The sequence below is a fragment of the Protomyctophum bolini genome (genome assembly GCF_963924005.1).
Source record: "Protomyctophum bolini genome assembly, chromosome: 20".
NCBI lineage: Eukaryota > Metazoa > Chordata > Actinopteri > Myctophiformes > Myctophidae > Protomyctophum > Protomyctophum bolini.
Genome location: NC_137881.1, coordinates 2,052,529 through 2,074,073, shown reverse-complemented (window position 1 = coordinate 2,074,073; position 21,545 = coordinate 2,052,529). Strand labels below are relative to the sequence as shown.

The 21,545-nt window shown below is 49.2% G+C and overlaps 1 protein-coding gene across 6 annotated transcripts in view; it reads right to left on the bottom strand.

Annotated features, from left to right (window-relative positions):
- Positions 1-21,545, bottom strand: part of LOC308335516 (low-density lipoprotein receptor-related protein 1-like) — a 209,572-nt gene that overhangs the window by 148,948 nt on the left and 39,079 nt on the right. For 4 of the 6 annotated variants that reach the window (XR_013966027.1, XM_080792562.1, XM_080792564.1 and 1 more), the window contains 7 exons: positions 19,418-19,543; positions 18,910-19,026; positions 18,283-18,363; positions 16,923-16,973; positions 14,608-14,775; positions 2,154-2,336; positions 209-406 (listed from right to left, as the gene is read on the bottom strand). Coding sequence is in view for 5 of the 6 variants with exons in the window: in XM_080792562.1 (XP_080648688.1) it covers positions 209-406; positions 2,154-2,336; positions 14,608-14,775; positions 16,923-16,973; positions 18,283-18,363; positions 18,910-19,026; positions 19,418-19,543 (924 nt within the window). In the remaining variant the exon portion in view is untranslated. Of the gene's footprint in view, positions 1-208; positions 407-2,153; positions 2,337-10,767; positions 10,774-14,607; positions 14,776-16,922; positions 16,974-18,282; positions 18,364-18,909; positions 19,027-19,417; positions 19,544-21,545 lie in introns of those variants that run through there. The other 2 variants (XM_080792563.1, XM_080792566.1) reach the window with 2 other exon arrangements.

Below are 21,545 nucleotides of genomic sequence, written 5' to 3'. Positions count from 1 at the left end.
GGAGGGTTTAGTTAGGAACACAGGTCTGAGGAGGAGGAGGAGGGGAGGGTTTAGTTAGGAACACAGGTCTGAGGAGGAGGAGGAGGAGGGGAGGGTTTAGTTAGGAACACAGATCTGAGAAGGAGGAGGAGGAGGGTTTAGTTAGGAACACAGGTCTGAGAGGAGGAGGAGGGGAGCCTAAAGGGGATTGTGGGTAACGTAGTCTTACCACAGAGCTTCTCGTCGGAGCCGTCTGCGCAGTCGTTGGTGCCGTCGCAGAGCTTCTCGGCGGGCAGGCAGACGGTGGAGTCGTTGGCGCAGACGTGGTGCGACAGCTTGCACACCAACGCCTCGCAGTTGTCCTCGTCAGAGTTGTCCTCGCAGTCGCTGTCGCCGTCGCACACCCACGCCTTGCTGATGCAGCGTGCTGCAGAGGAGAGAACAACACAGTCCCTTAACCCATTCTGACCTGAGATCAGATTCAGACCAGGTTTCCACTGTGGACACACACTGGTCTGATTAACCCATTCTGACCTGAGATCAGATTCATACCAGGTTTCCACTGTGGACACACACTGGTCTGATTAACCCATTCTGACCTGAGATCAGATTCTATAAATGTTCTTCTACATCCTGACAGTTTTCTGAAAAAAAGCTATGTTTCTATGTCAGTCGTTCTTCGAATTTTCAAAAAATAGCAGACCTACAAGCTCGTAGCGCGCCACTCGGTGGCGCGCTATGAGCTTGTAGATCTGCTACTTTTCAATAGCTAAAGCATAGCATAATGCTAACACCAAAAGACCGTCCCAAAATGGGTTAACACTCGCACATCTTTTTCCAAAGACATTTCAAAACCTTTCCAAACGTTTTCCAGGACATTTAACCCATTTTCCAGGACTATGACAGTCTCTTCCTCCTGTGTTGCTCTCACCGTTCCTCTCATGCACTGCGGTTAGTGTCACGTGACAAAGGAACAGACAAGCTAACTATGCGTCACGCTGAAGCCAGCTGTGAGCTTGTAGATCAGTCATTTTTGTCACACCCTGTACACATTATGCTGCAATCATGCAGCCTGTTTAGAGCAAAAACTACTTTTGTTACTGTATATTTACCAAAAAAAATACAAAGTCAAATATTTCTTCCAGGACCCATGATACAATTCCAGGACCGTTGATCCATTTCAAAACTTTTCCAGGAAAAAAGTTATTTATATATATTTTTTTTTTCAGAACCTTTCCAGGAATGTCATGACGGTGGGCACCCTGTGTGTGTGTGAGTGTCCTGTCCTTTTTTAACTTGGTGTTAGCATCATGTTATGCTTTAGCTATTGAAAAATAGCAGATCTACAAGCTCATAGCGCGCCACCGAGTGGCGCGCTACGAGCTTGTAGGTCTGCTATGTTTTTGAAAAGATCGACTGACATAGAAACATAGCTTTTTCAGAAAACTGCCAGGATGTAGAAGACGTTTATATAATCTGATCTCAGGTCAAAATGGGTTAACTTCAAAACCTTTCCAGGAATGTCCTGACGGTGGGCACCCTGTGTGAGTGTGTGTGTGAGAGAGTGAGTGAGTGAGTGTGTGTGTGAGTGCGTGTCCTGACGGTGGGCACCGTGTGTGTGTGTGTGTGTGTGTGTGTGTGTGTGTCCTGACGGTGGGCACCGTGTGTGTGTGTATGTGTGTGTGAGAGTGTGTGTGCGTGTGTGTGTGCGTGTGTGTGTGTGTGTGTGTGTGTGTGTGTGAGTGTGTGTGTGTGTGTGTGTGTGTGTGTGTGTGTGTGTGTGTGTGTGTGTGTGTGTGTGTGTGTGTGTGTGTCTGTGTGTGAGTGTGTGTCCTGACGGTGGGCACCGTGTGTGTGTGTATGTGTGTGTGAGAGTGTGTGTGCGTGTGTGTGCGTGTGTGTGTGTGTGTGTGAGTGTGTGTGTCTGTGTGTCCTGACGGTGGGCACCGTGTGTGTGTGTATGTGTGTGTGAGAGTGTGTGTGCGTGTGTGTGTGTGTGTGTGTGTGTGTGTGTGTGTGTGTCCTGACGGTGGGCACCGTGTGTGTGTGTATGTGTGTGTGAGAGTGTGTGTGCGTGTGTGTGCGTGTGTGTGTGTGTGTGTGAGTGTGAGTGAGTTTGTGTGTGAGTGTGTGTGTGTGTGTGTGTATGTGTGAGTGTCCTCCCGTCTCCTCACCGGAGTCGCGGCAGCCGAACTTGACGGCGGGGTCACACATGTGCGTGACGCCCTCGCAGTTCTTCTCGTCGCTGAGGTCCATGCAGTCGGTGTCTCCGTCACAGCGCCAGCGCAGCGGGATGCACAGCCCGTCCATACGGCACTGGAACTCATCTGTGTGGCAGCCACCAGGGGGCCGCGTGGCTGCACACACACACACACACACACACACAGTGTTAATCCCATAGACTAAAACAATTACATTTTCTTTTCCACTGGCGAAAACTAAATCAAAATGAAAAAAATAAAAAAACAACCTCTGGAAGATGGGAGTCTATCCCCGTCTCAATGTGCTAACGGCTAGACTTCTGGGAGATGGGATGCTGAGGTGGAAGGAGCGCAGCACACCTACCATCAGCTCCATCAGAGTCAGACCTCTGGGGGATGGGATGCTGAGGTGGAAGGAGCACAGCACACCTACCATCAGCTCCATCAGAGTCAGACCTCTGGGAGATGGGATGCAGTACATACTTCCGTGCTTATCAGTCACTGAGTTGGCGGTGCTCGAACCCATGACCATGTGGTCGAAAGGCAAAGTGCTCTCTACCCACTGAGCTAACCCGGACTCTGTAAAAAAAGCTCCTCTGAAGACGTATTTGCTTGTAAACATTTCAATCTCATCCATCTTCATACACGTATATATATTATAATGTCCTGATGAAGACGGGATGAGTTCGATATGACGAAAAGTTGAAGAGGAATAAAACTTAAGGGGAGCTTTTTTTTTAGAGCAGATTGTGTCTTCTTTTCAACCCATGAAGCGCAGCGTGCCGTCTCTAAATTACATTTAACCCATTTAGGCCTGGAAAAAAATGTCTTCTAAATCCTGACAGTTTTCTGAAATACTATATGTTTCTAGGCCCTATATCACTCAATATTTCATGTCAAGGACCCCAAAAATGATCTGTTATCGGCCTCCGAGACCCCCATCTGAAAATATGTTGTTCCAGGGACCTCCCCAAGAAGCAAAGATTTGAGTTAAAAAACGTTTGTTCTGAAAAAAAAATATATATCCAAATTTGAGGCACATTTTAACGATTTCTTCCAAAAAAATAGCAGATCTACAAGCTCGTAGCGCGCCACCGAGTGGCGCGCTACGAGCTTGTAGATCTGCTATTTTTCAATAGCTTAAAAGCATAGCATAATGCTATAACACCAAAAAGGCGTTCCTGCCCAGAATGGGTTAACCTTTAGCAATAAAAGCCTGTCCAAGGTCGCCGCGGCTCCATTATACCGCCGAGTGCACACGATGATGGATCGATATGGGAGCTGCTGATTGGTCGAGGAGGCGACGGCGGCTGTGAACTCGAGTGTGAGCACAAACTGTGAGGATTGCAAAGCGCTCCCGCTTTCACTCAGAGAAGCACAACGCATCGATCATCACGGCGGTATACGAGACAGACATTCATCTCTGGCTTGGCTTGGCTTGACTTGACGGGCGAGAAGAATCGATGCAAATCAGTGACCTCTCGACCCCTCCGCGACGGGCGTTGGGTTGGTTTCGCCGAGCGACGGACCGAGCTTTCATTCTCATGTTTTCAAATGCATATTTGTATTGAAATATTAAGAAAATAGCAGATCAACAAGTGAGCTTGTAGATTGGCTATTTTCAAATGGCCGATTAACGTATGTTCTGTGATAATTAAAAATCTACAAAGGAACTAGTAACTAATGTCACAATTGTAGTGGAGACAAAAAGTACAATATGTTGTACTTTTAGTGGAGTAGAAGTAAAAGTACTGATACATAACTAAACATGTACTTTAAGTACTTTTAGTTACTTTCTACCACTGCCTCCACCAGAGGTCTTCCAAACGTGTCAGCGAGTGAAGACACCCAGTGGAAAGGTCGAAAGGTCAACGTCTGTGGCACAGCTAGCACAGCGGAGAGAGAGAGAGAGATAGAGAGAGGATGACAGAGAGAGAGAGGATTACAGAGAGAGAGAGAGAGAGAGAGAGAGAGAGAGGATGACAGAGAGAGAGAGAGACAGAGAGAGAGAGAGAGAGAGAGAGAGAGAGAGAGAGAGAGAGAGAGAGAGACATGACGCCAGGCTAGAACTGGCATCACAGACTAGCCTCTAAGTCTGTAACTCTGACAAAGACTATGAGTTCTTGGACAACAGGAGTTGCATAAATAACCTGCTGGGCCGCATGCGTTCCCCACTCACATGGCGGGGGCTTATGGCTGTCCATAAGACTTACATTTCCCCCTTTTCCCCTCACTGTATATGTATCTTTTCCCTTTTTGCTTCCTATATGATGAATTCCTGTTCTGTTCTTTGACTACATAGAAGTGTCTATTTGTATGTCTCTAAATGTTTTGATGAATTGAACAATGCGGGCCCTGTTGTAGACATGTGTAATGCTTAATTGGGTCGTCCACTCACAGTTAACAGTCTCTGTATTGAGTTTGTGCTTGAAATGTACTGTAATTCTACAAACTGTTAATACATATTTCAATCAATCAATCAGACTGTCCATCACAGATTACGTTGTGACTACCGTATATTCCACTGGGCCACGCCAGACAAATAAACACATCATTAAAAAACACACGTGAAACAATCAAGTGCCATTAAAAGCCAAAGAGAATAGGCGTGTTTTGGACCGATTAGACCGATCAGATGGGGAGAGGGTAGGTAGAAATATACCGCTAGTTCAATTTAGAAGAAGTTGTGTTGGGTACTATGATGTCACCGAATACTGTCCAATCAGACGAGGGCAAAGCTCGCTATATAACATGCCTTGGGAAGAGTTTCCGAATCGCTGGCCAATCGGAAGAGGAGAATAGAGAGTCATCGCACGATTTTTAAACCCTGGCATATAGGCGCGGTCGTTTTGCGTCTGTGTCGACGCGGCCTCTATATAAGGCGTCGCGGGTGTCCACGACATTAAGACGACAACGACAGTCACAGAGAAGACAACAGACAGACAGACGGACAGACAGACAGACGTCCACAGAGAGACGGAACCGGTTCACCGTACAGGTCTAAAAAGAGACAGAGCAGAATGTGTCATGGCGGGAGCAGCAGCGGACGATGAGAGCGACCTTCCCACCGGAGAAGAAGAGAGATAGATGGAGGCTTCACTGGGCTTCCTGCAGAGCCACGAGCTGAGCTCTCTGCTCCCGTCGGGCTCCCTCCCGGAGCTGCAGGACGTGGTGCGCAAGTTCGACATCATGTTCAACAACAAGCAGAACGAGTGGGAGGCGGAGCTCCGCGAGAGGATCGACGAGCGGAACCACGAGACGGCCGCGCTGCACAAGCAGCTGACGGCGCTGCGCGCGCAGCTGACGGACGTGGAGGCCGCGCGGCGCACGGCCGCCGACGAGCTGACCAGCGAGAGGCTGCAGTGCCGCCACACGGCGGACGAGCTGACCAATGAGAGGCTGCAGTGCCGCCACTACAAGAAGATGATGAGGGCGGCGAGCAAAGCCGGCGCGGCGGCGTCGTCGTCGACGACGAAGGGCCACCACAGGGACATGGACGTGGAGGTGGGCCGGCTGACGGACATGGTCAAGGAGCTCCAGAGGCGCTCGGAGCAGGAGAGAGGCCAGAGCCTCAAGCAGCTGGCGTCCGAGAGGAGCCAGAGGAAGAGCGTGGCCGAGCAGCTGTCCAAGGCCAAGGCGCAGCTGCAGCACGCGCAGGCGCAGCTGCGCTCCCAGGAGGCCGAGCTCGACCAGCTGCGGCCGCTGCGTCTGCTGGTGGAGGGGAAGGGAGGAGGGGAACCCCAGGAGGGAGCGGGCGCGGCGGGCGCGGCGGGCGCCCGGAGCCAGAACCAGAAGCTGCACGGCGAGATCGCCCGCCTCAACGAGCTGCTGCAGGCCAAGGAGAAGGCCTTCCAGGCGCTGGAGTGGCAGGACGTGGGCGTGGGCAGCCTGAAGGCGGAGCTGGAGAAGACGCTGGGCACGCTGCACGGCCTCCGGGAGGACGGCCGGCGCAAGGACACGGAGCTGAAGAGGCTGCAGGCCGACGTCAACAAGCTGGTGGAGGAGCTGGTGTGGACCAAGGAGATGGGCGGCCGCGAGGCCGAGGAGACCCGCAGGAAGCTGCTCGGAGAGCTGCAGCAGCGCGACCGCACCATCGCCGCGCTGAGGTCCAAGAGAGGCGGCGCCGGCGGGACGAGTCGACCACTCCACGGGGACGAGGACGACGTCCGCCTCCTCCGGCTGGAGAACCAGCAGCTGAACCAGCAGAGCAGCGTTCTGGAGCACGAGAACGCGCACCTGCGCCGCGACCTCACCGAGGTCCAGGCGCTGCTGGAGATCTGCCGGGACAACTACGACAGCGCGCTGCTGGGCCAGGCGGCCCGGGCCGCCGCCGCGGGGGCCGGCCGCCGGCCGCCGTCCTTCAGCCGCCGCCAGCAGGACGCGCAGGAGACGGCGACGAACACGGCTCGCTACGAGGAGGAGGAGGGGGAGGGGGAGATGCAGGACGACTCTCCCCCCCGCGGTGGGCCACGCTCCTCCAACGCCATCCTGGCGCGGGCCGTAGAGATGCCTTCTGACGCCACTCTGCCCGCCGACCTGCTACGCGAGGGCGAGGAGGAGGGCCCCTTCGGGTCCGAGGACTCGTACCCGCCCCCGGTCAGAGAGGAGCGGCGCGGCGAGGGGCCTCCGCCCGCCTCGCTGCCCGCCAGCGAGGTCTCGCGTTTCCTCGACGAGGAGGACGTGTGCTCGGAGGAGCTGAAGCAGAGGCTGGACACGCACAACCAGATCCTGAAGAGAGGACAGCAGCAGGAGGACCTTCCCCCAGGAGACCAGGAGAAGACCACGATGCCGGGAGGACAGCGTGAGGACCATCACCAGATACCTGAACATGAAGAACATCTCGGCCGTCTCCCTAGGGAGGTCCTCGAAGCATCTGGTTAGGATGCCTCTCGGGCGTCTCCCTGAAAGTCAAAGACGTTTAGGGATAAGGGTGACGGAAATGGAGCCCCAAGGACGAGCTGGAGGAAACGCATGGACTCACTGGCCTTGGAACGCCTCAGGATCCCCCAGGAGGAAGTTACTAAGGTTGCTCTGGAGAGGGAAGTCTGGAGCTCTCTGGTGGAGCCGTTTCCCCGGCGACCCGACTACGGATAAGCGGTTGAAGATGGATGGATGGAACCACCATGACCAAAAACCTACAGCAACCTGAACATGCAACGATGCTCCGTGATTAGAACAAGGCACTCTTAAAAGGTAAAATTCATATCAGATTGTATAATAAATAATCAATTAATATCATAATAATAATAATAATATTGGTCCCCCACTCGTCGGGGTGTTTTTTGTCACTGTAATGCACATGCAATGTTGTCCTCTGCATTTTCCCTTCCTAAAGTCACATGGGGAGCAGTGATGTAATTTACCCATCCCATAGTCACATGGAGCAGTGATGTCATTTACCCATCCCATAGTCACATGGAGCAGTGATGTCATTTACCCATCCTATAGTCCCATGGAGCAGTGATGTCATTTACCCATCCTATAGTCCCATGGAGCAGTGATGTCATTTACCCATCCCATAGTCCCATGGAGCAGTGATGTCATTTACCCATCCTATAATCACATGGACCTCTGGATCCCCAGACAGGCTGAACCACTCAGTTACCGAGCAGAACTGTATGTGTTGCAGTTACATGCAGGTATAGTGGTGGCCCCTAGTGGCCCCCCGTTGGCTAGCTACAAAGTCACTTACAGTTAAGAATTATTACTCAGCTTCATTTAGTAGTATATCCATACACAGGACTTTCAAATGAGAATTGGTTGTGGACACTTATAATTGTACAATATCACTCAAACTCATAGCATACTAAAATATCAACATTTTGAGTGTGACACGACATTAGGTGTTTTATTAGCGTGCAAGAAATGTAATGAAAACTAAGGATTCATTGTTATGACGAGCACATCCATGCAGGAAGTTATTTTTTTTTAACAATTATTTCTTTTCCGAAACAAGGGTGATTTTTCACGGCGAATAAAAGCAGTCGACCTCTTTATGACGAGTAACACGCAGCAGGGTTCTCTAACACGCAACAGGGTTCTCTAACACGCAGCAGGGTTCTCTAACACGCAACAGGGTTCTCTAACACGCAGCAGGGTCCATTGCCATGCCAACTTGTGGTAGAAGTTTTTGTCAACATGAATTATATTTTTCTCATGGACATAACAAATATTACCTATAGCGCTAAACGTATACTGCTAGCGCTGTGGTCCTCAACGCGTGTTGAGGGACCTCCGGGGTTTCTTGAAGGTGGTCCACATTGACCCCTAACCCATTCTGACCTGAGATCAGATTCATGTGAGGTTTCCACTGTGGACACACACTGGTCTGATTAACAGGTCTGTAACTCACATGAAACCAAATGGACCCATAACTCTGTATAGGGGGGTGGTCAATAGACTTGGCTGCTACATGACGACATCAAGTCAAGAATATGGATCTTTCCGTTCATCTATGAATTCAATCTTGTGAAGCTTTTTTCCACATTGGTTTACAGTCGTATCGTTTCTTGCCTCGTTTCACGTATGAAACAAAATGAGTTACAGGCTGTATTTATATCGGCCACATGAAGTATGGTGTCATAACTGCCCTGAACAAACATTTAAAGTCCATAGACTTGGCTGCCATGTAATAATAATAATATGTCAGTCGTGAGGTCAGTTATAAAAAGAAATAACGTATACAAGCACACGGGATAGTCGTTCAATGTAAACAAACCAGACAAGCCGACAAGTATGGCGGCCGCTACCACGTGACGCTGATAGGGTTCCCGTTTCGCATCTGAGTAAATGGTGCGCTGTGACTGGCCGGTCGCTGTGATTGACAGCCTACACCTAAACCTAACCCTAACCTCCGTAAAACTATACCTAAACCTAAACCTAACCTTAGTAAAACTGTCTATACCTAAACCTAACCTTAACCTCAGTAAAACTATAACTAAACCTAACCTCAGTAAAGCATACCTAAACCTAACCCTAACCTTAACCTACAAAACGCAACCCGAGTGTGTTCTGTTCAGCTACACTGTCTCTGAATCACCGGTAAAGTGTTGCTAGAGGAATAAATACATCTAAAATCTATGGAGGAAGAAGAGAGACCCGCTCACCGCTGGTTCCAAAGAGTTTATTTAATTAAGACTCGTAGCAACGGCCTTCTTCAGGCATGCCAGAAGAAGGCTGTTGCTATGACTCTAAATTAAATAAACGTATTGAACCACCGAGTGTCGTCGTGCGGGTCTCCTCCTCCTCCTCCTCCATGCGTTTGCTGCTCTGCTAGGACCGCGCTCAGGTAAATACACTTGCGTTGTCGCACCGCTCCCCAGTGCTCCGCGCAAAAAAATGCAGGTCTCGTTGAAAAGGAACTATAGCCGTGTTATATCGCTTCACGTTAAGGCAGGCCGACCCTTGTTGTCAACGCAACACCACATGCGTCTACTCACAACCGCTTGGTTGCAAGGAGTTGCATTGGTGTGGTTTGGGCTTAACAATCAGTGCCGGAAGTGCATCAAAATAGAAGCTCCCGGGGTGCCAGAGTTGTCTGATCGCTTTTACTCTGAAAGCCATGAACCGGGAAACACTTTCTTAAAAAAGTTGACTTTACAAAGTGACCTCACAATCCCTGATCATCTTAATTTATTTATATACGCTCCAAAAAGCGTTCATATTTTGCGGGAGAGACGGATGAGGAGCAGAAATGAAGCGCCAGCATATCGATCATTTCATCACCACGGAGAGCGCCCTGGATCAGGAGATACGAGTCATTCTTTCCGCCGCGCTAACATACGAGTCAACGACAAGCTAATAATTGCACAGAGCGTTAGCATACAGCAAGCGAAAAGCGAAATGCCAAAAAAAAAAAAAATAGGAAAAATTCTTTATATTCTTATCTGGCCCCGTATCTTTGAGGGTGCGCTAGGACGTCCACACACGTCGAAGGCACCTCTCGGTTCCAATCCTTAACCCATTCTGACCGGGAACCCATTTTGGTGTTGGCATCATGTTATGCTTTAGCTATTGAAAAATAGCAGATCTACAAGCTCATAGCGCGCCACCGAGTGGCGCGCTACGAGCTTGTAGGTCTGCTATTTTTGAGAAAATCGAAGAACGACTGACATTTCTAGAATCTGATCTCAGGTCAGAGTGGGTTAATCAGACCAGTGTGTGTCCAGTGGAAACCTCGTATGAATCTGATCTCAGGTCAGAATGGGTTAAGACGGCCTGAGGCGTCGTATGAACTGAGACGGTCAAGGCTTCATCCCACTCACCCTGGTTGAACTGAACCGGTTAAGGCATATATGTCAAACTCAAGGCCCGGGGGCCAAATCAGGCCCGTGAATTAATTATCTTTGGCCCGCGGGATGATATTTAATTAGTATTAGAACTGGCCCTCTGGTATATTGCACGGACCACCATAATACTACAACAGGAAACTATTTTCAGTTTGAAATGCATTTACTTTTTTTGCTATTTGCCTGGGACGTCCGTGTGTTGAAACACAGTCTGGCCCTTGACTTCTACCAATTTCTTTATTTTGGCCCACCGTGTATTTGAGTTTGACATCCCTGGGTTAAGGCTTCACCCCACTCACCCTGGTTGGTGCAGTATGAACTGAGACGGTCAAGGCTTCATCCCACTCACCCTGGTTGAACTGAACCGGTTAAGGCTTCACCCCACTCACCCTGGTTGGTGCAGTATGAACTGAGACGGTCAAGGCTTCATCCCACTCAACCTGGTTGAACTGAACCGGTTAAGGCTTCACCCCACTCACCCTGGTTGGTGCAGTATGAACTGAGACGGTCAAGGCTTCATCCCACTCACCCTGGTTGAACTGAACCGGTTAAGGCTTCACCCCACTCACCCTGGTTGGTGCAGTATGAACTGAGACGGTCAAGGCTTCATCCCACTCAACCTGGTTGAACTGAACCGGTTAAGGCTTCACCCCACTCACCCTGGTTGGTGCAGTATGAACTGAGACGGTCAAGGCTTCATCCCACTCAACCTGGTTGAACTGAACCGGTTAAGGCTTCACCCCACTCACCCTGGTTGGTGCAGTATGAACTGAGACGGTCAAGGCTTCATCCCACTCAACCTGGTTGAACTGAACCGGTTAAGGCTTCATCCCACTCACCCTGGTTGAACTGAACCGGTTAAGGCATATATGTCAAACTCAAGGCCCGGGGGCCAAATCAGGCCCGTGAATTAATTATCTTTGGCCCGCGGGATGATATTTAATTAGTATTAGAACTGGCCCTCTGGTATATTGCACGGACCACCATAATACTACAACAGGAAACTATTTTCAGTTTGAAATGCATTTACTTTTTTTGCTATTTGCCTGGGACGTCCGTGTGTTGAAACACAGTCTGGCCCTTGACTTCTACCAATTTCTTTATTTTGGCCCACCGTGTATTTGAGTTTGACATCCCTGGGTTAAGGCTTCACCCCACTCACCCTGGTTGGTGCAGTATGAACTGAGACGGTCAAGGCTTCATCCCACTCACCCTGGTTGAACTGAACCGGTTAAGGCTTCACCCCACTCACCCTGGTTGGTGCAGTATGAACTGAGACGGTCAAGGCTTCATCCCACTCAACCTGGTTGAACTGAACCGGTTAAGGCTTCACCCCACTCACCCTGGTTGGTGCAGTATGAACTGAGACGGTCAAGGCTTCATCCCACTCACCCTGGTTGAACTGAACCGGTTAAGGCTTCACCCCACTCACCCTGGTTGGTGCAGTATGAACTGAGACGGTCAAGGCTTCATCCCACTCAACCTGGTTGAACTGAACCGGTTAAGGCTTCATCCCACTCACCCTGGTTGGTGCAGTATGAACTGAGACGGTCAAGGCTTCATCCCACTCAACCTGGTTGAACTGAACCGGTTAAGGCTTCACCCCACTCACCCTGGTTGGTGCAGTATGAACTGAGACGGTCAAGGCTTCATCCCACTCAACCTGGTTGAACTGAACCGGTTAAGGCTTCACCCCACTCACCCTGGTTGGTGCAGTATGAACTGAGACGGTCAAGGCTTCATCCCACTCACCCTGGTTGAACTGAACCGGTTAAGGCTTCACCCCACTCACCCTGGTTGGTGCAGTATGAACTGAGACGGTCAAGGCTTCATCCCACTCAACCTGGTTGAACTGAACCGGTTAAGGCTTCATCCCACTCACCCTGGTTGGTGCAGTATGAACTGAGACGGTCAAGGCTTCATCCCACTCAACCTGGTTGAACTGAACCGGTTAAGGCTTCACCCCACTCACCCTGGTTGGTGCAGTATGAACTGAGACGGTCAAGGCTTCATCCCACTCAACCTGGTTGAACTGAACCGGTTAAGGCTTCATCCCACTCACCCTGGTTGGTGCAGTATGAACTGAGACGGTCAAGGCTTCATCCCACTCAACCTGGTTGAACTGAACCGGTTAAGGCTTCATCCCACTCACCCTGGTTGGTGCAGTATGAACTGAGACGGTCAAGGCTTCATCCCACTCAACCTGGTTGAACTGAACCGGTTAAGGCTTCACCCCACTCACCCTGGTTGGTGCAGTATGAACTGAGACGGTCAAGGCTTCATCCCACTCAACCTGGTTGAACTGAACCGGTTAAGGCTTCACCCCACTCACCCTGGTTGGTGCAGTATGAACTGAGACGGTCAAGGCTTCATCCCACTCACCCTGGTTGAACTGAACCGGTTAAGGCTTCACCCCACTCACCCTGGTTGGTGCAGTATGAACTGAGACGGTCAAGGCTTCATCCCACTCAACCTGGTTGAACTGAACCGGTTAAGGCTTCACCCCACTCACCCTGGTTGGTGCAGTATGAACTGAGACGGTCAAGGCTTCATCCCACTCAACCTGGTTGAACTGAACCGGTTAAGGCTTCACCCCACTCACCCTGGTTGGTGCAGTATGAACTGAGACGGTCAAGGCTTCATCCCACTCAACCTGGTTGAACTGAACCGGTTAAGGCTTCATCCCACTCACCCTGGTTGAACTGAACCGGTTAAGGCATATATGTCAAACTCAAGGCCCGGGGGCCAAATCAGGCCCGTGAATTAATTATCTTTGGCCCGCGGGATGATATTTAATTAGTATTAGAACTGGCCCTCTGGTATATTGCACGGACCACCATAATACTACAACAGGAAACTATTTTCAGTTTGAAATGCATTTACTTTTTTTGCTATTTGCCTGGGACGTCCGTGTGTTGAAACACAGTCTGGCCCTTGACTTCTACCAATTTCTTTATTTTGGCCCACCGTGTATTTGAGTTTGACATCCCTGGGTTAAGGCTTCACCCCACTCACCCTGGTTGGTGCAGTATGAACTGAGACGGTCAAGGCTTCATCCCACTCACCCTGGTTGAACTGAACCGGTTAAGGCTTCACCCCACTCACCCTGGTTGGTGCAGTATGAACTGAGACGGTCAAGGCTTCATCCCACTCAACCTGGTTGAACTGAACCGGTTAAGGCTTCACCCCACTCACCCTGGTTGGTGCAGTATGAACTGAGACGGTCAAGGCTTCATCCCACTCACCCTGGTTGAACTGAACCGGTTAAGGCTTCACCCCACTCACCCTGGTTGGTGCAGTATGAACTGAGACGGTCAAGGCTTCATCCCACTCAACCTGGTTGAACTGAACCGGTTAAGGCTTCATCCCACTCACCCTGGTTGGTGCAGTATGAACTGAGACGGTCAAGGCTTCATCCCACTCAACCTGGTTGAACTGAACCGGTTAAGGCTTCACCCCACTCACCCTGGTTGGTGCAGTATGAACTGAGACGGTCAAGGCTTCATCCCACTCAACCTGGTTGAACTGAACCGGTTAAGGCTTCACCCCACTCACCCTGGTTGGTGCAGTATGAACTGAGACGGTCAAGGCTTCATCCCACTCACCCTGGTTGAACTGAACCGGTTAAGGCTTCACCCCACTCACCCTGGTTGGTGCAGTATGAACTGAGACGGTCAAGGCTTCATCCCACTCAACCTGGTTGAACTGAACCGGTTAAGGCTTCATCCCACTCACCCTGGTTGGTGCAGTATGAACTGAGACGGTCAAGGCTTCATCCCACTCAACCTGGTTGAACTGAACCGGTTAAGGCTTCACCCCACTCACCCTGGTTGGTGCAGTATGAACTGAGACGGTCAAGGCTTCATCCCACTCAACCTGGTTGAACTGAACCGGTTAAGGCTTCATCCCACTCACCCTGGTTGGTGCAGTATGAACTGAGACGGTCAAGGCTTCATCCCACTCAACCTGGTTGAACTGAACCGGTTAAGGCTTCATCCCACTCACCCTGGTTGGTGCAGTATGAACTGAGACGGTCAAGGCTTCATCCCACTCAACCTGGTTGAACTGAACCGGTTAAGGCTTCATCCCACTCACCCTGGTTGAACTGAACCGGTTAAGGCTTCATCCCGTGGACTCACCCTGGTTGGTGCAGTTGGCGTGCGTCTCGTCGCTGTAGTCCCCACAGTCGTTGTCTCCGTCGCAGGTCCAGTAGTCGGGGATGCAGCGGCCGCTGTTGCACTTGAACTGAGCGCTGGAGCACGAGTGGCTGCAGCCCGCCTCGTCACTGTTGTCCCCACAGTCATTATCTGGAAGACAGCCATGGTCAAACACACACCCTGCTCCACACACACACACACACACACCCACTGGTGTCCTCTGGAAGACAGCCATGGTCAAACACACACCCTGCTCCACACACACACACACACACACCCACTGGTGTCCTCTGGAATACAGCCATGGTCAAACACACACCCTGCTCCACACACACACACACACACACCCACTGGTGTCCTCTGGAAGACAGCCATGGTCAAACACACACCCTGCTCCACACACACACACACACACACCCACTGGTGTCCTCTGGAAGACAGCCATGGTCAAACACACACCCTGCTCCACACACACACACACACACACCCACTGGTGTCCTCTGGAATACAGCCATGGTCAAACACACACCCTGCTCCACACACACACACACACACACCCACTGGTGTCCTCTGGAATACAGCCATGGTCAAACACACACCCTGCTCCACACACACACACACACACACCCACTGGTGTCCTCTGGAATACAGCCATGGTCAAACACACACCCTGCTCCACACACACACACACACACACACACTGGTGTCCTCTGGAATACAGCCATGGTCAAACACACACCCTGCACCACACACACACACACACACACACACACACACACACACACACACACTGCTGTCCTCTGGAAGACAGCCATGGTCAAACACTCACCCTGCTCCACACACACACACACACACACACACACACACAGGTGTCCTCTGGAAGACAGCCATGGTCAAACACACACCCTGCTCCACACACACACACACACACACACACACACACACACACACACACACACACACACACACACACACACACACACACACACACACACACACACACACACACTGGTGTCCTCTGGAAGACAGCCATGGTCAAACACACACCCTGCACCACACACACACACACACACACACACTGGTGTCCTCTGGAAGACAGCCATGGTCACACACACACACACACACACACACACCTCACCACTCACACACCTGTTGTCTGTCCCCACAGTCATAAAATGTCAACACAGCCATGGTCACACACATTGCACACACTCACACACACAGTCAGCACACCCAGATTCTTTCTGGGGTTTTTTTGTGCATCAGCAGATGTTTAATTTACTGGTGAAGAAAATAAATAAATATATATATTGATTGTTTTTTTTACAGTGGTTCTCAACCTCCATTGGTGGTCCTTGAGGGCGTGGCAGGTGGTCCCCAGCTACTTAATGGAGATTCCATTTTACGTTCCTATTACTAGTTAAATTAAGGTCTACACAATTAGAGATTAAGAATTGTCATTTTGATCAACGTTGGCCTCCTAACCAACAGCAACGCAGCATGTAACTGTGGACGAAATATTATCCAACAATAAGAACATTCTAAGTCTTGGGTCCGAGAGGCTAAATCTCATAATTGGTGGTTCTTTGGCTCAAATGCCAGATAAATAATGGACCTCGATATGAAAAAAGGGTTGAAAACCACTGGTTTAACACAACACGTACAGGAGAACAACAGTACAAATACAAATGAAAAACAGAATTAGAGAGAGAGAGATAAATGATAATGACAGAACCTGCATAGATCAACCATGCACCATGATGGAATGTACCCAGTGCTGAGCATCCCATAATAACACTAAACTATTAAACTATATTTTAATCATCTATAAAATCTACATCACTACCATATTTTTAATAATTAGACCAGGACGATATTGTCGCATAAACCTCTCATCTCCATATTTTAACTTGTCGTGTCTCTCTTTTCATAAATTAAACGTCTGAGGCATATCTGTCCTAGCGGCTAGGCTAGCTATAGCATCATGGCTAACGGTGCCTGTCTGTCCTAGCGGCTAGGCTAGCTATAGCATCATGGCTAACGGTGCCTGTCTGTCCTAGCGGCTAGGCTAGCTAGCGTCATGGCTAACGGTGCCTGTCTGTCCTAGCGGCTAGGCTAGCATCATGGCTAACGGTGCCTGTCTGTACTATCAGCTAGGCTAGCTAGCATCATGGCTAACGGTGCCTGCGTGTCCTAGCAGCTAGGCTAGCTAGCACCATGGCTAACGGTGCCTCTCTGTCCTAGTGGCTAGGCTAGTAGCATCTTGGCTAACGGTGCATGTTGATCTATGCACTAACCGGTCGGGTTTGGACAATTCAACTCATCAGAGCCATCCGCACAATCCTTTTCTGAAAGACAGAACCAATGGGAAGACAGAGGAGTGGGCCAACGGGCACAAACATGTAGAAGAAATAAAAAAAATCTAAATACAACACAGAACACAACAATAACAACAACAACAACAACATCAACAAGACATTGAAAGAAAGACAGGAGTCAATCAACACACAAACCAACATGCATGCATGCACACACACACACACACACACACACACACACACACACACACACACACACACACACACACACACACACACACACACACACACACACACACACACACACACACACACACACACATACGCACAAGAACACGACACTCCCCAAAGGGCCTATAGTGACTTTTTTGGGACAAATGTGACCAAACGTTTCCCTTCCAGTCATCTGGTGCCGTCCAGGAATGTGTTAGTGCCGTTCTCAGACTGACACAGACGTCTAAAGCAGACCGGAGAGGCATCGGAGACGCCGCGCCGCCGAGCGAGCGAGCGAGCCGTCAGCCGTGCGGATCGATTAAAAATCCGCGTCACCTGACTCGGCACCGCTGGAGTCAATGTCCCGCTGACAGAACGGTAACTCACATCCTCTTTAGTCAACACGTGCCGTTAAGGGTCAAACATTTGAGGTTTTGGTCAAATCCGCACCCAAGAAGTCACTGATTTGTACATCTTGGGAGTGTCTTGGGAGTCTTGCAATGCACGCACACGCTAAGAAAAGGAAAAGGAAAGCAGCAGCTACTAGGAGGGCGATCAGGGGTCGACACTGAAGGTCTCAGAGGCCAAAATAATATCATGCCCACTTGCCCGAAATTATACATTATACCTATCATTTCAAAATGATAGGTCGAATTTGAATTATGGTTTAGTTTTCACTAAACTAACGGTGCAACGGTGAAAACAGCACGTTATAGGTAAACAGTGCTCTTATTTAACATTTCATATAAAAGAAGACAGAGCACACTCTGGCCACGTTCGGGTGTTTTGTTTATAGACACAATATCTGGCGTTGTGTTTATAGACAAGAAGAAATACTATCTGGTTTTTATAGACGGTGGCGTTCGAACCCCTCCTCTCTCAAATTGGGTCAGGTTTGCCCGACCCGGCAAGCCAGGGCAACCTGACAGCCAATTAACTACACCTGCCTCAAAAAATGTTTTATTTATTTGCCAGGGGCAGGTATGGGCAACCCTTAGTGTCAACGCCTGCTGATGAAAACACACGCACACATGCACTCACACATGCACGCACGCACACAAGCCCAAAGGAAGTGAAAGTAGGTGCAGAAGGAAGACATGCAGAGCCTCGGTGAGGAGATGCTAACCGTTGTCGCAGCGCCAGTTGATGTTGATGCAGCGTCCGTTGTTACAGGTGAACTGGGTGAGAGGGAAGCAGGTGGGGTAGGCTGGGGGGAGAGACACACACACACACACACACACACACACACACACACACACACACACACACACACACACACACACACACACACACACACACACAAACACAATCATCACATAACCAGTGGTGGAAGATGTACTGGCCTGTTTTACATACAGTGAGTTAAAAATATCAGACTGTAGCGTTGATACAAGTACACCGTTGCAAGTACAAGTCATACATATTCATTAGTTCATTATAAGCGGTCAACAGTCGACACCCACATTCACACACCGACGGTGGCGAGCTCACACCGACCCACTCATCGGAGGCGACGTGGGGTTCAGTGTCTTTGCCCAAGGACACTTCCCCATGTGGACAGGAGGAGGAGGAGCCGGGAAAACTAATCTACGAGCTCACAATGCGTCGACGCATTTTGATATGAAATAATAGCAAAAAGTATCAGATCTACAAGTTTGAAAACTCCTCGCTGGTGGAATCTGCTGCTTGTGACGCTGTGGTGTTATCGAGTAGGATCTGTTTCTATATTTTAATAATAATTAATAATACTGACCGCAGGAGGCGGGTTCGTCCGAGCGGTCTCCACAGTCATCGTCGAGGTCACATGTCCAGGAGATCGGAATGCAGCGGCCGCTGTCGCACGAGTACTGGTTGGGGGGGCAGGTCCGAGCTGAAAACAACCAATCACAGGTCAGTATACTGGTTAATTGGGCTCGTTACCTGAGCAAGTGGTGTTAATTGGGTTTGTTACCTGAACAGGTGGTGCTAATTGGACTGGTTACCTGAACAGGTGGTGCTAATTGGACTGGTTACCTGAACAGGTGGTGCTAATTGGACTCATTACCTGAACAGGTGGTGCTAATTGGACTGGTTACCTGAACAGGTGGTGCTAATTGGACTCATTACCTGAACAGGTGGTGCTAATTGGACTGGTTACCTGAACAGGTGGTGCTAATTGGACTCATTACCTGAACAGGTGGTGTTAATTGGACTGGTTACCTGAACAGGTGGTGCTAATTGGACTCGTTACCTGAACAGGTGGTGCTAATTGGACTGGTTACCTGAACATGTGGTGTTGGACTCGTCCTCGTCGTTCCCACAGTCGTTGTCTCCGTCACAGAGCCAACGCAGCGGGATGCAGCGGTTGTTCTCACACTTGAACCGGTCCGTAGGACAGGTGTGCTGGTCTGGAGAGAGAGAGAGAGAGAGAGAGAGAGAGAGAGAGAGAGAGAGAGAGAGAGAGAGAGAGAGAGAGAGAGAGAGAGAGAGAGAGGAAGTGGTGAAATGTCAATGTTTTTGTTTTAAACTTGATGACTATGGCGTCTAGCTCATGAAAAAAAAAAAAATCCTATGGAATCTAATTAATTAGAATATTTTACGAGACCACTAAAACAAAATATATTTTTTTAACAAGAAATGTTGACCCATCTGAAAAGTATTATTAATGTATGCAGTTAATACTTGGTGTGGGCTACCTTTGAACAAATCACACCAGTTACTAGTAGTTTTGGCTCTGTGGGCAGGTGCCCACTTACCTTATAACCCCTTAGATAGCATGTCTGTAGACTTAGATAGCATTTGATACAGACTTAAATAGCATGTTATGTAGACAGCACTATCATTGCATTGTATGTAGTCATAGCACGTCACAGTACATATGTATAGCATAGCATAGCATAGTTGCGAATGCAGTGAGCACTTACTATGAGACCTAGCAGATCATGTCTGTGTGTCTGTCTGTCTGTGTGTCTGTCTGTCCCGCTTTTGTGCCCATATATGGAGCTGAGTGATTACGTCACCATGACTCAGCCATAACCATATAAGGAGTCCCCAAAGCAGCTATACGTCCAAAACCCAAATATGTACGAGCTGCGTTCGCTTCCCGCGTTTGCGCGTCTTACTGGTTTATATGTATAGTTTCATTATATAGATATTCCACTGTTACGTTCTTAGCTTACGCATGTTTCATGATAAATGTTTTTATGTGATGTATTCCCATGCTTTTTTTGTTCTTGCTTAATGTAAATCGCTCTGGATTAAGAGCGTCTGCTAAATGCCTAAATTGTAAATTGTGCCAAATCGAGACAGCAAGGAAAATTAGCGTCTCCATGAAGCTTGTGAACACACTGAAGCTCAATGTACTCTTAAAAAGATGGCTGTGTTAGTGAGGTCTGCTGGACTGTTGTTGTAAAAGATGTCTGTGTTAGTGAGGTCTGCTGGACTGTTGTTGTAAAAGATGTCTGTGTTAGTGAGGTCTGCTGGACTGTTGTTGTAAAAGTATCTTATACTGTGATTGTATGGATCGTATTGTATTGTATTGGATTATGGATGTATCATGTACCTACGATTGTTGATAGGATGTTGTGTACTGTTTTGTCTGTTTTTGTCTGCCTTTTATTTTTCAACTTTTACTGATGTTGTATTTAAGGTTTGTTTGTCTTGTTTTATGTCATAATTGTGGGGTTTAATTAAGAGATGCTGTCAATGCCACCATGTATTATTTGTCAAACTCAGTATTTAAATAATGCTTCTGTGAAAAAACCCAATAAACAAACCAAAAAAAAAAGATGGCTGTGTTGAAACCAGTGTTAGGTTTTCACTGTCAGTGGATCAACACCATAGCAGATAACACGGCCTAGATCAGCACTGTGTTTTGTCATGTCCAGAGTCTCAACACAACCGTCTATTTATGATATTTTACAGCACTGTGAGCGTCCGTACATTGACGAGCTTTATGTTGATGCTGATGTTCATTTTCCAGCAGCGTGCGTTGAGAATCTGGACTACGAGAAAACACAGCGATGATTTATAGGTCGTGTTATCTGCTATGGTGAGGAAGGACACACACAGAACAGACACACACACACACACACACACACACACACACACACACACACACACACATATTCCAGATGTTTTGAGCAGTCTGCAACTGGAACCAGTCTACTGTCTGACCAGACAGACAGACAGACAGAAAGAACGGGAGAGTTTTTCCAGATACTCTGACATTCCTGCATTCTCTCATACACACGTGCGTGTCATGAGCGCACACACACACACACACACACACACGCACATGCACACGCCACCGGCTCGACGCAGACGCCCTGCTCTGTCTCTGCTCAGTTCTCACGTCACCAGCGTAGCTGTGGAACCAACATGGATGGACTCGGAGGAGCGCAGCGTGGG